Genomic DNA, 14,645 nt, shown 5'->3' with positions numbered 1-14,645 from the left:
CCTAGCACCCTGTACCAAGGATCATACGATAGTCATGTATTTAACAATTTTTTTAAGTAAAAAGTATTAGGAGAATGTTATTCAGTGTGTATGTACCTTGTAAATGTGGCATAAAAGTGACACATAGATAAGGCTAAATATGTGTAATACAGAACTTTCTTTTTCCCAGTCCCCACACAGAAATCCTAATTCCTCTACCGTGTTCCCCACACAAGAAAAGGCAAAAAAAAAAAAAAGAAAAGAAAAGAAAAAAAACCAAGTACTTCAATAAAAAGGTGGGACGCTTCAAGCGAGAGACAACTGAATTAACTTTATTCTCTTCTAACTGCAGATTCAAGGTATACAACTGAACATTGCTATTTTTCTTATGAGACTTATAAATAAAAATACAAAAAATGTTCACTACAAAAAAATCTACTGTTAGTAGGATGTAAAAAATATTCTCTTTGCTATAGAAGGCACAAACTTCACTTAGTGACACATGGAGAGAGAAAAAACCTGCAGCAGGAAATTCATTTTTTTCTTATTTTTTTTTCCTTTTTTTTTTTTTTTAAATCTTGTCAGAAACACTGAAATTACAAAGAAACGCGTCAATCTACACGAAACGAAGGCAGATGCGGAAAGCTGCAACCAGGACTGCACAACTTCGAGTGAAACTGCTTCGGAACTAGAACAGATAAGGAGCGGCGAGCACAACTCAGGGAAGTGGGCTGGGGAGGGGCAGCAGGAGGCAGGAGAGAAGGAGAGAGAATGGAGCCGACAGAAATGAGAGGGGGAGCCAGAGGGAGGAGGGGAGGGTGAGAGGGGCAGAGGGAGAGGGCAAGGGTGAGAGGTGGGGAGGAGAGAAAGAGAAAGAGATTGATTTGTACAAAAAGTAACCAGTAAAATTGAAGAAACAAAATTGGGCAACCTCCTAAAATTAGGCTAAGAGGAGGTGCTGAGGTAGACATTAACTAGAACATCGATGAATTAAAAACACTATTATGTAATACAGAGCAATCCGACTGGCACTTGTGCTGTCACGACATAAGACAAGCCACAAAAACAAACAAATAACAAAACAAAACATAATACCCAAACCAAAAGGCTTAGTTTTGCTTGGTCCAGCAGGGCAGCAGGGCCCTCAGTGCTATAATTTACATACATATATATATATATTTATCTTTATTTATATGGGTCGGATGTCATGGTGCACCACCACGGTTTCTTAACCTTACGAAGATCATGCATAACACTATGTGAACAAATCCTATGATACACACCAGGAGGCTGGTACCCTGTCTGCGAAGTGGGATGCCAAGGGCCCAGGGAGGCCGCAGCTGCTGGCTAACCGGCCTGCAGGGCCTGCACCCCTCTTTCTCCCCGCCTTTTTCCCCCGACCCAACCTCTCTGGTTTGTCCTGCGCCCCTCTCCTGGCCATCTCTGCCTTTTTCCTCTCCCCATCCGTCCCACCGCATAGGGTGAGTCTCGCTTTTCGTCCTCCCACTGAAATATCCAGGTAAGTGCCACCATTACAGCCAAGTCGGCAGAGGCTCCAGAAAGGAGGAGGTAAGATGGGAGGGGAAAGATGACCACAGGGTGGGCCTAGGAAAAGTGAATGAACAGAGTCTAATCTTCTGCTTTTCTGTCTCACATCCTGGTGCGCCCCCAGTTTTCACCCTAGCTCGGCTTGCCGGGAAACAGGCCCCAAAACTACCCCAACCCTGCCACCCTTCATGGACAGAGTCAAAAGGCTGCCCCACCTCTGCTCACTCCTCTATAAGGAGGTAAGCTCAGTGGCCCTCTTCCATCCACAGCAGTTGTACCAATAGCATCCAGAAAGGTACCATACACTTGTGAAAAATTGCAGCACTTTTGTTTCTTTTTTTCTCAACATGGAAAAACTGTTCAGGCACAAAGATTAAACAAGCCCGCGTTGCACCCCTTGGATTGTACTGAATCACTGGGTCCCCCAGCCTCCCGACCCACCCCTGCACCCCAGATCTGCCTTCCCCATATTCATGGCCTCCTCCTCCAAAGCAGCCCAAAGCAGCAATGATATTTACTATTTTATATCAATCTCTTGCTATATATATATATCTATATATCTATATATTTGTCTATCCTATATATACATAGGATTTTAATGCTTTGAATGAGTGAAGGAATGAACAGGGAAAGAGCACATGAGTGAGGTGTAAATGTCACCAAACGCATTAAGGGACACACTTGTAGGAGCTGGATACGGGAAAGGGACTATTAGCCAACGTGGCCTTGCCAGGCTGGAGAAGTTTTTCACTGTGCTGGATAAGGCAGTAGCAAGCAGGGTGACCAGCAGTGCCACAGCTAAAGGCAGCCAGGTGGCCGAAGGAGTCAGACAGCGTGAAGAGGAGGGGAGGACAGATATTCAGATCCCACCTGCGGAGAGACCTCCCTCTACCCTCCTCCTCTCCCCTCAACTCCAGACACATATAAAGCCTCCAGACAGCCTCTCAGCTTGCCCCCGGCCACTAGGCCTTGCAACATTAGAACTGTTATGTCGTTGTGGGTAGGAAGTTGGAGAAGAGGCATGTTAGACTCTATTCAGGTGTCTTCATGGGGAGAGGAGGGTACAGCAAATTCAGAGGTGTCCCCAAACAGTAGCCCTCAGAAACCACACTCCTCTGAGCTCTCCCCCTACCTCCCTACTGGGGTCTGCAGGGCCCATCGGGTTGGGTGGGGCATCCGGGTGCTGATTTAGTACCATCCAATGCTGCAACACCAGATTACGACAATACTGCATGATTTAACACACAACCACACACACAAAGCACACACGCACACGCACACACATGTACAAAGGGATATTTTGGTGGTGGTGGACTTTTTTTTTTCTTTTGTCTTCCTATTCACATTACAAAAGGAAAGGGCAAGGTTCTGCAGAACTGACCAAGGAAATAACAGATACTACAAAAATATTACAATTTGTAAAGATTAGCTCAACCCTCTCAGCTTTTATGAATGGAGGGGGGAGGGGCCCAGGCTGAGTGGGAAGGGCAAGGGAGTGAGGGGGTAAGCTAGTTCTATGGAATAGTTTGATTTTTTCTCTTCCTTCCCCACCAATGTTGAATGACATCTTGCTGTTAAAAATACTGTTTTCTGGGATTTACAGATCCCCTGAGGGCCAGCCAGTCCCTGCTTCTTCCCAGACCAGAGGAGGAAGCCATAGTGCATACTGATTTCTTACAGACGGCCCCTCCCCCAAATGATTTCACCCTTTTCACATTATAAACATGACAACTGTTCTAGTCACATATTTCAAGTTTAACTTCTTTTCCTTTCCAAAACACTAAGTCGTTATTACAGTTGCAAAATAGCGCCCTCCCTACTTCATCATCCCTAATCAACCGTCTAGTGACACCGTCCTCCCAATTTGCATCCTCCCAACACACAATTTTAAGGCCTTCAGATTTGGTGGATGAGATTGAAGGGGAGGGCAGGAGGGCTGGGGCCGAGGGACAGGGAGGTCGTCACAGCAGCACCCATCCCTCCGGCTTCCCTACATTCCTCGTGATCCTTCTCCCCAAAACCGCTTCCCTAAACCACTTTGTAAAACCTAAGATCAAAACGCAGCCACAACTTTCTCGGCAAGAGAAAGGAAAGAAAAAATAACAATAAAAAACTCTTACACATAAAGCATGAGATGAAACGGAGGGTCCGTCCCAAAGCAAACACGAATATTGCAAATATGCTTTCCAAAATTCAGGAGGGTCGGGGGAGGTTGGGGAAAAGAGGGAGGAAGAGCAGCAGAGTGGGAGGCGGGAAAGGAACAAAAGAACTGGACAAACATAAGAGGTAGCTTTTAGAAAAACAACACCCCCACCCCAACACAACAAAACAAAGGCTGGATCCCGCCCCCCTCCCCAAAGACCAGCCGTGAAAAGAGGCCAATTCTGGCAATGAGAATGCACACAGAGGTGAGACCACACAGTTGCAAAGATCCAAACACAGGCCCTCAAACCTCAATGGCCCAGCGACTTGTAAGAAAGGTGGGATTCTCTCCAGAGTGTTTTAGGCTGAACGGATGGTGGCCACAGGTGACTTCGTGCACCGGCGGAGCCGACAGTGACTCCCTAGTGCCCTTTGGGGACCATGGGATCCCCATGCAACATCCCCTCCCCACCCACGTTTTTTGCCCTCCCCGGCCCTCACATTCAGATCCTGAGTATCAACTCCTCCTGCACAGTTCCTTCCAGCTGGGAGGCTGGTCTCCAGGGGCACGGGGAGGGTCTTGGCCAGCTGAAGTCTATAAAAACAACTATTAATTTACACAAGAAACAGAAAAGAACACCCTCCCCATTCCTCCAAGCCCCAACCAAAAAAAGAGATACAGAGGTTAAAAAAGCTCATGAGGTCACAAAAAACTGAGGTAATTCAAGTACAATGTGCTAACAGGAGACACAGAAAAGAAGCAAAACAACACAAGGCCAAAGCGCTTTCAACTCCTCCTCCTCCTGCTGCTCCTCCTCCTCCTGCTGCTCCTCCTCCTCCTTCTGCTCCTCCTCCTCTCCACTGTGGACCGAGGGGCGCTGTGAGTCAGGAATTCTGTGCAACTCTCTCTGGACCTGGCTTTTCTTGCTGAGCTCACTACATCTGGGGTCCCCAGTGTGACTCAACAACTTTCTCCCTTGCCCAGCTTCCCTCACCCCACGGGCTGGGTGTCCCCTTCCCCAGGTGTAGGGCCCCTCTAGAGACAGACATCCACAACCTCCCCTTGGAACATCAGCCCTTTCATGGATTCCTTCTCCTGGGACTGAAGTAGGGCCACGTAGGGACTGTGGTTTGTTTGGCAAAATATTAGGTATTTAGTTGTGATGCATTTCCATTTTGGAAGCAGCGCAGCAGGCATCTTGCTCACGATGGGTCTGGACTAGGGTGGGGTATTGGATTTGTTTTGTGTTCTCAGAAGGCTGAGGGAAGGAGGGGCTCTGAAGTCAGAGGCAGCTGTCCCACTAGGGAACTGGAGAAGGATGGAGACACCGCCAGGTCCCTGAGGGGCTGAGACTCCCCTGGGACTTGGAGGACAGGAGTCAAGGGGAGGCTGGGGACAAAGAGCTGGGGGAGGGGCAGGGGTCCAGAGGCTCTCAGAGACCACCAGGGGACACCCAGATGTGGCAAAGCAGAGGGAAGCAGCAGGTGGGCTGAGTGGTGGGAAGAGAAACAGAGCCCTTCCTCTCCCCAGTCGGCCGCCAGCAAACTAGAGCTGCCGTTTTGAGCAGCTAGTGACCCAGCCCAGCCCCATCGGCAGGGGAGCACCCTTCTGACTCCCCTCTTCCCTGCCTTCATCTTCTGGAGGTCTTGCGGGAACAAGGCCGGCAGAGACTGAGTGACTCTGATCAGAGGACCTCTCACCTGCTTTCTAGCCTCCGTTTCTGGACACATAAAGGAAGATCTGGATGAAGGGAGGAGAAAAATGTGCCACCATTTGAGTGAACAAAATATCCCACCCCATCCCACAAAATCAGGCAAACCTCCAGCCAGGAGAGGAGGGTGGAGGCCCCCAGAGGAGGGGTAGTGGCTTGGCATCCAGGTCATCTGGAGCCCAGAGAGAATCCAAGGCCAAAAAGCTATCAGGTTTCCTTTTTCTTCTCTTTTTTTTTTCTTTTCCTTATTTTTCATAGTCCTTCCTTCATCTCGCTCCAACACTTCTTTCCTGGCTCCCCGCTCGGCTCCACCGCCGCGGGCCTCCCTTCACACGTAGCACAGGTAGAGGTACGTCTTCTCTATCCTCCAGTCGGGCGGGATCTCCTCAGGCTTGTGGCCTTTCATGTGCTTCTGCATGGAGGAGAGGCTGGGGCAGTACTCTGTGCAGATGGTGCACTGGTAGGGCGAGGCGCCGTTGTGCGTTCTCAGGTGCTTGATCATGGCCGAGTAGTCCCGGGAGCGCTGGTGGCACAGCTTACACTCAAAGGGCTTCTCACCTGAGGGCGGAGCGACAGGGCAGGAGAAAGTGAGGACAGACAGAGGGCAGTGAGGGCACCATGTCACCCTCAGGCGTGCCAGGGAAGCTGGGTTCCTCCTGCTGGGCTTGTTACAACAGAACTTTCTGGGACAATGAAGGCACCACCCAAGACGGCAGCCACCAGTCACACATGGCTATGAATGAGGCTGGTGCGACTGGAGCTCTACAGTTTTCTAATTTTATTTCATTGTAACCAATTTAAATAGCTACATGTAGCTCGTGGACTACTGGATTGCCCAGTTCCTTGTCTTACTATTCTTAACTCCCAAGGCCACAGTCTTTTCCCTTTCTAATTAAGGAAATGGGTGTCTAGAAAGAGAAAGGCCCCTAAGTCCTCAGGAACGGCTCTTCAAGCCGCAGTTCCATCCAGGGAGCAGGTGGATCGAGACCTTTCAGGGCTACAGATGGTGGGGAGCAGGGGTGGGGGAAAATTGAGGGAACCCAGTCCTTCAAATATGCTGCACCTGGGAACCTCTATCCAGCTAAAGCCTTTTTTTTTTTTTTTTTTCTTTTTGAGATGGAGTCTCACTGTGTTGCCCAGGCTGGAATGCAGTGGTACGATCTCAGCTCACTGCAACCTCTGCCTCCTGAGTTCAAGTGATTCTCCTGCCTCAGCCTCCCAAGTAGCTGCCACCAGGCCTGGCTAATTTTTGTATTTTTAGTAGAGACGGGGTTTCACCATGTTGGCTGGGCTGGGCTGGGCTTGAACTCCTGACTTCAAGTGATCTGCCTGCCTCGGCCTCCCAAAGTCCTGGGATTATAGGCATGAGCCACCGCACCCAGCCTATCCTGCTAAAACTGCTAAGACCTTGCCCTAGACCCTGCCTCCCTCCTGAGGCTGGAATTGGGGGTGGGGTGGGATGGGAAGGATAAAGCACCTTGGAGTACACAGCCACACCCTAGCCTTCTATACCCCAACTTTCCTTCCAGAGAGTCTCCTAGAGCCGAGCAGAGGATGTAAGGGAACCTTGTTGCAATACAGTAATTAACTGGCCAGCCATCTCGCTATCAATACTCCTCCGTGCACAGGCCCCAGCAAATAATGAAGTAATGAACATCCAAAGTGATCTAACCATCGACCAGCTATTTACAATAGTCACTGCCAATACAGTTAATGATCCACCTGCCAGGTCACATCCCCGACAAGGGGCTAAGGAAACCCCAGGGCTCTGGGAAATCCTCTGGGTCACTACAGTTGTCAGCAATGGACACCCAACCCTGTCCTTGTGGGCTCAAACTGGGGCACGAAAACTGAGCTCTGACAACATGTAGCTCTGCTTACTGCTCCTTCTGTCCACCCTTCCCCTCCAAAGGCAATGTACTCTCTAAGCCAGCAGGACCTGCCTGAAGCCTCTCCCCCTTCCTCTGGACAGGACAGCTGTCTCCCCTGATCAGAGGGGGTGTCTTTGTTTTCCATGTTCCACTACCTCTTACCCTTCTGTAAATCAGCCTTCCCCACAACCAGCAATGTGCTGGTGGTAAATGTTTAACAACTGGCTTTCCAAAAAGCCCTGGTTTGTAGCATCTGCTGATTGCTATGATGTGAATACTCCTACCAGGGCCAATTTTAAGCAACTAAGGTGATGTCGTTGAACTTGAAGTTGTGAAGAAATGTGAAAAATTAGCTTTCAAAAGCAAGCTCCAGGACTCCACTGCCCCCAACCTCGGAAACTGTGGAAGACCCTTCACTTCTTTTGTCTTCTGACCTCAGGAAAGCAGTGGTCCACATTTCTTTTTCCAATACAAAAAATAATGTGACCGGGCACGGTGGCTCATGCCTGTAATCCCAGCACTTTGGAGGCTGAGATGGGTGAATCACTTGAGGTCAGGAGTTCGAGACCAGACTGACCAACATGGCAAACCCGTCTCTACTAAAAAAAAAATACAAGGCCGGGCGCGGTGGCTCAAGCCTGTAATCCCAGCACTTTGGGAGGCCAAGACGGGCGGATCACGAGGTCAGGAGATCGAGACCATCCTGGCTAACATGGTAAAACCCCGTCTCTACTAAAAAAATACAAAACAAACTAGCCGGGCGAGGTGGTGGGCGCCTGTGGTTCCAGCTACTCGGGAGGCTGAGGCAGGAGAATGGCGTAAACCCGGGAGGCGGAGCTTGCAGTGAGCTGATATCCGGCCACTGCACTCCAGCCCGGGTGACAGAGCGAGACTCCGTCTCAAAAAAAAAAAAAAAAAAATACAAAATTAGCCAGGCATGGTGGCACATGCCTGTAATCCCAGGTAATCGGGAGGCTGAGGCAGGAGAATTGCTTGAACCCAGGAGGCAGAGATTGCAGTGAGCTGAGATCATGCCATTGCACTCCAGCCTGGGCAACAAGAGCGAAACTCCGTCTAAAAAAAAAAATGTGAAGGCACTCTGAAATGGTAAAACATCATATGCATACAAGGATTATTAAATATATCTGCTCTTCTAATCTCAGAACCAAACACAATCTAACTTTACAATTTCCCAACTTCCATAATAACCTAATTCAATGCATCCTAATTCTTACTGTAACCCTTGAGTAACATGAAATTACCCCTAACCTTCACTTCCAGCTAATTGGACCAACTTACCCCTAATTCAGGACTCATATACAGATATCATTTTGCATGTCACCTCTGAACTATTGGTGTAGCTGCCTGGAGAGCTGGTGGGGGCTCATTGGAAAGTGTGCTGGGATTGATTAGTAATGTCTGCCTTGGCCTTGACTGGTGGCCCTCAGGCCACCTTGACTGGGGTGTGGTGGCCCTCGGGCCACCATACCAGCCTTTAATAGAACCTCTTCTCCTCTTTGATACAGCCTGGGATCATCCTCACTTAGGCTTCTCCAGGAGACCATCTGCTTCCCACCTCCACCCAGGTCCCAGAGCCAGCTCAGACCCCTCCCTGGCCTTCGGTACCTGTGTGCACCCTATAGTGCGTCTCCAGCTGATGCTTGAGGCTGAACTTCTTGCCACAGCCATTGCATTCATAGGGTTTCTCACCCGTGTGGATGCGTTTGTGGCTCTTGAGTGTGCTCTCATCCCGGAAGCAGCTGCCACAGAACTCACACTCGTAGGGGTGGTCGCCTGTGGAGACAAGCGGCTGGATCAGGCATTTGCCTCTCCCTGCCCCCTCTTCAGAGGACAGTAGGGCACATTCAGTGCATGAGAAGGATGAGACGGCCTGTATTCACCACCTCCAAAGACAACTTAGGGATCCACAGCCACACCTCCATTGAATAAACAAGCAATATCTGTGTTCACACATGTCCACACTTTACCGTGGCCCCATGATCATCCGCGGGGCAAGGGCCAGTCCTGGGAAAAGAGAGCCCATTTGGTTCAGGGATGGACAGCAGTCCCCAGAAAGCAAGCCCTCATGTGGATACATGAGACCTCACCATGTTGCTTCTCAGATGACCTCTTCTCCCCTTCCTTTAGGTTAAGAGTGAAAGTCACTCCAGGCTGACTCCTCAACCTTCAAAGAAATCTCTCCAATTCTGGGAACTTCACATTGTTCCCCAAATACCTTCTACAGTCCCCAATTTCCTTCCTCCACAGTCTCACATAGCTGTTTCCTCTGCTCGATTTCTTCTTTTCTCCCTGGTGAACTCCTAATCATCCTTCAAAGCCCAGCTCATATGATACCCCTGTGTGGACGCTTCCCTTTGGTTCTCCAGGCAGAATGAATCACACTTTCCTCTGTGTCCCCAAAGAGAAGAAATGCCCAGAATTTTGTTCTTTTATTAGTGTGGTATAATTTTTATGGCACTTTCGCATTAAAATGGCCCACGTTTCCTGAGCACTCAGATGTGTGATGTGATCGCATAAGGTGATCATGGCAACAACCTTAAAGAAAGATATTATTCTCATTTTATAGTTGAGAAAAAATGAGATGCTTGGAGATGCTTCAACATCATCCCTGAGGTGAAATAGCAAGTAAAGAGCTGAGCTGGGATTCAGGTTTGGGTCTGGCTCTAGAGTCTGAGTACCATATACTTGTCAGCTTGCTGACACTGTGCTGTATCTACTGGCTTGCCCACCCTACCTCCGGCATGGAAGCACCACCAGGATAAGAAGCAAGCCTCACCCATCCTTGTAGTCTCAGTGCATCACACAGGGAGGATCCAGAACAGACTCAGGAAATAGTGGGTCCATGAAACTTGGAGAGAACTACCTTTTCTTTTTTGAGGATCCCACTCTGAAATCTCCAGAGCATGAGAGGTTGGGGTGTGGAGAATAACCATCTTGCCTTTCATACCCAAAGTGGGGGACTTGGGGGATGAAAGGTGAGGACTCCAGCTACTTATTTATTACAGGAGTGAAGGCACAGACAATAAAGATAGATTGATCACCCCAGACTTTGTTCATGAATATTTAAATATCGCTGATTCGTCTTGTCACTGTAATTACAATTTCTCTGGGCTGCATCTCCAACAACCACAGTTTATGGTAAAGAATGGCCCACTGTATTTCACTTGTCCCTCTGCAGATGTGCGGGGCTGCCAACCGTGTAATGTCCTCTGCATTTCATACATTTTCTTCAGCTGCTGAAGGTTTAAGTCATCCACAATGACCTACGTTTTTTCATTATCCCCATGTCAAACTGCGCTCGTGCCTGGGCATAAATTGTCCTTCTCGTTATAGACTCGCATGCCTGTGCCTTCACTTCCTTTTTAAAATGATATTTTACTCTCTCCTCTCTCTCCCCTCCTCGGGCCACTAACCAAAGCTCCCCCCTCCCAAAGCTAGGCCCCTGTACCCACATAAATTCTCATCTCTTCTGATGGCTCTGAGGGGTTTTTAGTAAGGCTCTGTGGGGAGCGGATGCTGGGGTCTGATCAGTGACTTTCTCATGGGTGAAAGATTTGCAAGAAGCACCCATGCCATGTGAGAGGCACTTCCATCAAGTAATCAGATGGAAGAAGCTCAAAGAGTGGCATCGTGCCTTGACACCAGTTCACCCCAATTTATGGGGTGCTGCACTGGCTCAGAGGCTCAGCCAGTGAGTCCCGCACCTGCAGATCTGGGAATGGGCCAAGGCCTGGGGTTCTCAAAATTGCTACTTGCCCATCCTCACTGTCAGAGCCATGGGACTTCCTGGCCCCTAGTCCCATCAAATTCAAGGGGAGTGGAGGCCTGTGCAAACCCTGGTACTAATTAGTTGTGTGTCTAACACAGTAAGGGCCAGTCTGTGTGTGTGCGCCTGAACCCCCTCTCTGTGTGTCTGCACTCATAGTCCCGTCTGGTCTGACATCCAACTCCCCCTCCTTACTGAATCGGCAACGATTACGACTTTAATCAAAGATTCAGTATCCTCATTAAGGTATAAATAAATAAATAAAGCCAAGGCCACGTGAGACTTCAGCCGGAGCCGGTAATTAAAACGTACATCGGGCAGTCGCCCAGCTGGGGGGAAGGCAGCGGTGGGGGGGCGGGGGGCAGCTGCCTGTGCCTTTCACCTCCAGAGGGGTCCCTAACAATTTAAAAAACAAGGGGTTAAGACAGAGGAGTTTCTTTGATCCAATTTTTATGAATTTAATTATGAAGTGGAGCACATGTTAAATGAGTTTAAATAGGAAATCTCCTGAGTCTGCCCAGGGAAAAGAATAAAAAGACTTTAGAAGGAAAAATAACAACAAAAAAAGAAAGAGAAAGAAAGAAAAAGAAAAGTCACCAACACACACGTACCCCCATCCCGATTTGGGAGCACGGTGCGCACCTGGCGTGAAGTCCTCACCCTGAGAGCTGATTGTGTCAGTGTGGCCATAATGTACACAAAACTGGCTGCAGAACTCAAAATCCAATTTGTGGTATGTTGATTAACTCTGTAGCCTCTTTAATGAGCTTGACATTAAGTGCAGGACAAACGAGACTAATTAGAGCCCCCTCCAGCCTGCCCGGTGCACCTGTGACCCCCCCACTCCCCCCCCATCTGTCCTTACTTGGTGCTTTCTCTGGCACTGGCCAAGCCCAGTGTCTGTCGTCCTCCCCACCCCAGCCCCATCCTGCTGGCTCTTCAGGCCCCTCCCTCCTGGCCCCTCCCTTCAGCACAGCTGAGAGTTTATTATATGATGAGCCGTGTGAATCAGGGATCCATCAATGCCAAGAGCACGGCTGGACTAACCTACCAAACACAGCTGCTGATGCTAAACACCCGGCCCCAGCAGCAAATGGGCCAAGAACAACGGAATATTAATGAGGCATTGTGTGTGGGGTGTGCACAGCCTGTATATGGCTTGTGTGCACAGTGCCTCACTGGTGTGAAAACTGATGGGTGTTTCTCTGTGTGTGCACAGGCAGTACACATGCTCTCTGTGTCCTAGAATAAGAGGGGCTTCTCCCTATCTCTGCAAACAGCCCCTCCCTGTGGATCTGAGCCATGACTGACACAAGGGCATGTGACATTTTCATATCTGAGCTCTGAGAAGGTGGCATGGACAGAGGAGGGCATATCCTGGGTGGATTTAGCAGGACTGAGATCATTCAAGTCACATGAAGCCAACTGGTTGGACCCAGTGGCATGCTCAGAAGTGGCTGAAAGGTATCTAGCCATCTTTCGTCAGACCAAATGAACCTGGGGACCCGTTGAGGGAGGCGTTCACAGGAAGATGCACATACTTGCAGGGGAGACGCTTATGCAGTCCCTGCAGAGAACGTCCTTGTCAACATCCCACCCTCCTGGGCCCTTCTTATTGAGCCCACCCCTCTGGGCCCTACCTCCATCCTATCCCAGAAATTTTAAGTAGTTCTGTGCAAATCTGGTGGTGCTAAGGCAATGTGCTCCCCTGAACAAAATGGCATCCAAAAGTGAGAGCCAGGAAGGCTCCTTAACGAGGATACCTACTGCTGGCAGGCCAGGCCAGCTCAGTCCCTGAGAAGTAAAGCTCTTCCCTTATTTAGCAGAGCCTGCCACCCATGCAAGACCTGGTCTGCATACTCAATCTCTGAGCTGTGACAAGACTCTCACACTGAGGAGAGGGCCTACTGTTCCTTAACGTGGCATGCAGAGGTTTTGATGAGTATATGCTCTGTTACATACCCAGATAGAGACCTGACCCCAACCCTCCCTACAAACACAGCACACAAAGGCAGAGACACATGCAGACTCAGAAATGCGCATTCCTTTACCCAGGTACAGTCAGCAGAGTCCCAGTTTTGTCATAGAGAAAATAAGGAATTTAAGCCGTCCACTCCCCTGTTAGGGAAGACCGGGGGCTGCTGCAGGAAAGCAAATGCCTCTTGGCCATCAGGGACCAAGTGTCCCCATCCCTGAAGCCCTAGAGGCTGGTGGCAGGGAATGGCCAGCCTCTGGGCACCTGGCCCAGCCTCCTTAGCTCATAACCCCTCCCTTGTCCCATCACCTGGAACTGGCTGAGAAGCAATATTTCATTGCTCATCGTTTAAATCCCCTCCTTGTCTTCCCTAAACAGGGTTAAGTTCCGAGTACAGGCCTTTGTTATTGTGGGGAAAGTAGGACTTCTTCAACTTGCCCTCAGAAGCCCGAAGCTGACTTCAGAAATGTGTGTGGATGGAGTGGAGGGGCATCAAGAGTGGTGGGAGGCAGGGCAGACACTGTTAAGAGACCCAGCAGGTCAGTTTTTCTCAAAATTCATTTTGGGTCTACCTACATGAGAATCCCTTGGGAATACATATTAATAATGCTGAATCTGGGACCCCACCCTGGCCCCACGGAATAAAAGTTTCTGAGAGTGGGACCCAAGAGCCTGCCGTTTTAATGAGCATCCTGTGCTGAACATGGAAAGACTGTGAACCGACGGTCCGCAGGAGGGGGCTGGGAGAACTGTCCACATTTACCTGCATGACAGGCAGCCCCTGCATGTCCAAGCCTTGAGCAGAAGGACTGAGGGCTGACTCAGCCCACCACGTCCACTTTATGTCCTTAGAGGTAAACATAGAGACTGGCTCCCAGAGACCCCGATCCACCCATCAGCTTCACTGACCTACCTGTATGTGAGCGCAGGTGGCGTTTGAGGGCCGTGTGGCTGGGGAAGGTGCGGTTGCACTCGCTGCAGATGTAGCTGCGCACGCCCGCGTGGACCTCCATGTGCTGCTGCAGCGCGCTCTGCGCCTGGAAGCGCTTCCCACACAGCAGACAGAAGACGGCCATGTCAGTGCCTGCGGGAGACAGGAAAGGGGGCGCCTCAGAAGGCTGGGAACACAAGGCGCATTCTTTACCCACCTGGAGTGAGAGCCAGTGTCGGGACTCACATCTCCAAATCCCCGTGCTCAGGGGCAAATCCAGAGTTGGCCCAGGCTGGGTAACACTGAGCACCCAGTATGTGGCCCCAGGGATGGGCAAAATCGACGTCGTTCCTGAGCTCTGGAAGCTAAAGTCTAGTGGGAGAAGGAGAGACACTGATCAAATACATCACAACAGCAAGGGTAATGTGCAACTGTGTCAGGCAGTATATAAAAGGCAGCAAAATACTAAGAGGGCACATACCAGATGGACTTCACAGAGTCCAGGGCAAAAAGTGGGGGAGGCAAGGTAGACCCTGTGAGGACAAACACTGACAAAGATACCACGAGCCAGCTATTGTTCTAACGTAACTAATACAAATCCAAAACTCCAAAAGCTAGCCTCTGTTATCCTCACCCCTTAGACAAGGAGACTGAGGCACAGAGAGATTAACTATTTAGGCCAAAATCCCATAGAGCAGCA

At 49.7% G+C, this 14,645-nt stretch overlaps 1 protein-coding gene across 3 annotated transcripts in view; it reads right to left on the bottom strand.

Moving 5' to 3' along the window:
* Positions 1–279: 279 nt before the first annotated feature.
* The window catches only part of ZBTB16 (zinc finger and BTB domain containing 16), a 198,131-nt gene continuing 183,765 nt past the window's right edge, over positions 280–14,645 (bottom strand). For 2 of the 3 annotated variants that reach the window (XM_033207557.1, XM_033207559.1), the window contains exons 5-7: positions 13,928–14,098; positions 8,879–9,046; positions 280–5,939 (exon numbers count right to left, since the gene is read on the bottom strand). In XM_033207557.1, coding sequence (XP_033063448.1) covers positions 5,710–5,939; positions 8,879–9,046; positions 13,928–14,098 — 569 coding nt within the window. In that variant the 3' untranslated portion in view covers positions 280–5,709. The remainder of the gene's footprint in view (positions 5,940–8,878; positions 9,047–13,927; positions 14,099–14,645) is intronic. The other variant, XM_033207558.1, reaches the window with a different exon arrangement.

This window comes from Trachypithecus francoisi, unplaced genomic scaffold, assembly GCF_009764315.1.
Source record: "Trachypithecus francoisi isolate TF-2019V2 unplaced genomic scaffold, Tfra_2.0 Lachesis_group8, whole genome shotgun sequence".
Taxonomy (NCBI): Eukaryota; Metazoa; Chordata; class Mammalia; order Primates; family Cercopithecidae; genus Trachypithecus; species Trachypithecus francoisi.
This window is presented reverse-complemented; position numbering and strand designations above follow the sequence as displayed.